The following is a 1586-nucleotide window of genomic DNA, read 5'->3' on the forward strand; positions in this document are numbered from 1 at the left end:
AGACTGACCTGGAACTCACTATGTAGCCCAGGCTGGTCTCAAACTCACAGAGATCCTCCTGCCGCAGCCTCCCAAGTGCTGGGATTACAGGTGTGCACCACCACACCCAGTTTAAGGAGGCTATTTTAATAGCCCCAGCACACGAGAAACAATGAATCTAGCTAAAGGTACCTAGATATTTTTTTAACCATCCTTGTAATTTGCCTGTAATCCTGAAACTATGATCACATTTTTTAATTTGAGTTAACAAACACCTAAATTGTTTTTGAAGTAACATACTATTCTTCAAGGCCAATCATTCATAGATAAAATCAAAAAGAATTTTAAACTGTGATCTATGATCTCCATTATATCTACCTAATTCATCCGTGTTGGGTAATACATAAAATTCAAAATGAGAACGACTAAAACAGAGAAGAGATGTTATAAAGTATACCATTATAAAGATTACAAAGAAAATTAACAATAGGACATGACTATTACCTAAAAGCAAGTTACTAAGAGAAAAAAAATACCCTTAAATTATATCAATTACTTCACACGGAGAAGATAAGCAATCCTCTCAAATTTGCAAAAGATTGGGTCAGAAGGCCATGAGGCAGACCCTCCCCAGAGCACATCCTCTGCCGTCTCTGTTGCTAGCACCCACCGCTCCAGCACAGCAGCATGCACTTCGCTGGCATGCTCCCTTCCTTGGTGGGTGCCGCAGAGCATTGAAGCACTGTGTACAGCAACAGCATGAGCACCAACAGGCTGGACACCACACCAATAGCAATGATTAGATACACGTTCACACCCAGTAGTGTCATCTTCCCACCCACGGTGCTCATGGACGCTACAGATAAAGCATTAGCCACTTTGCTACTCTCCACCAGAGACACCAGCAGGGTGGCCATGGCCTTCAGTGCCGGCTCCCCATGGTCCCTCACAAGCACCAGCGGGAACTGGCCCGGACTGTCCACCTTTGTCCACAGCGTGTGTCTTGCCGATCTCGCCCGTGTACAGCCCCACGCGGAACGGGCTGCACACAATGGCAGGCCCGGATAAGAGTTCATAAGACAGCCACGTGTTACAGCCAGAGTCAAAGTCCACCGCCCAAACTTTCGTCAATATATGGCCCGGGCGCACTGACACTGGCACTAATTCCAACACCTTATAGTTTTTCTGACCCCTCAAGGTGGAAGCAGCACGGGCGCGTTGTCATTCTCATCCAGCACGAACACCTGCACAGTCACCGTGCTGCCCAGGGGAGGCGCACCAGAGTCCCGCGCGCTCACCTGGAACCGCAGCAGCTCCAGCTCCTCGTGGTCCAGCGGCTGCAGCGCGAACACCTTGCCGCTCTCCGCGTGCACAGACACGTAGCTCGACAGCGCGCGCTCGCCCACCCGCCGCTCCACCAGCGAGTAGGACACGCGAGCGTTCTCCTGCGCGTCCGCGTCGCGCGCGCACACCGTCAAGATGGGGGAGCCCGGAGGGTTGTTCTCCTTCACGAACACCGTGTACTCGGCCTGCGCGAACACCGGCGCGTTGTCGTTCACGTCGGCCACCTCCACGGACACGGTGGCCGTGGTCCACAGCGAGGGCGA

The 1586-nt window shown here is 51.6% G+C and overlaps 1 protein-coding gene across 1 annotated transcript; it reads right to left on the reverse strand.

Moving 5' to 3' along the window:
• Positions 1 to 576: 576 nt before the first annotated feature.
• LOC104860377 (protocadherin alpha-3) lies at positions 577 to 1583 on the reverse strand (the record flags this gene model as incomplete). Its single annotated transcript, XM_010621542.2, is given in 3 exon segments — positions 577 to 965; positions 967 to 1175; positions 1178 to 1583. Coding segments are annotated over 3 exon segments (942 nt in total), but the record flags the coding sequence as incomplete, so codon positions are not given.
• Between the last annotated feature and the right edge of the window lie 3 nt (positions 1584 to 1586).

The sequence above is a fragment of the Fukomys damarensis genome, unplaced genomic scaffold (assembly GCF_012274545.1).
Source record: "Fukomys damarensis isolate Sample0158 unplaced genomic scaffold, DMR_v1.0_HiC HiC_scaffold_19061, whole genome shotgun sequence".
NCBI lineage: Eukaryota > Metazoa > Chordata > Mammalia > Rodentia > Bathyergidae > Fukomys > Fukomys damarensis.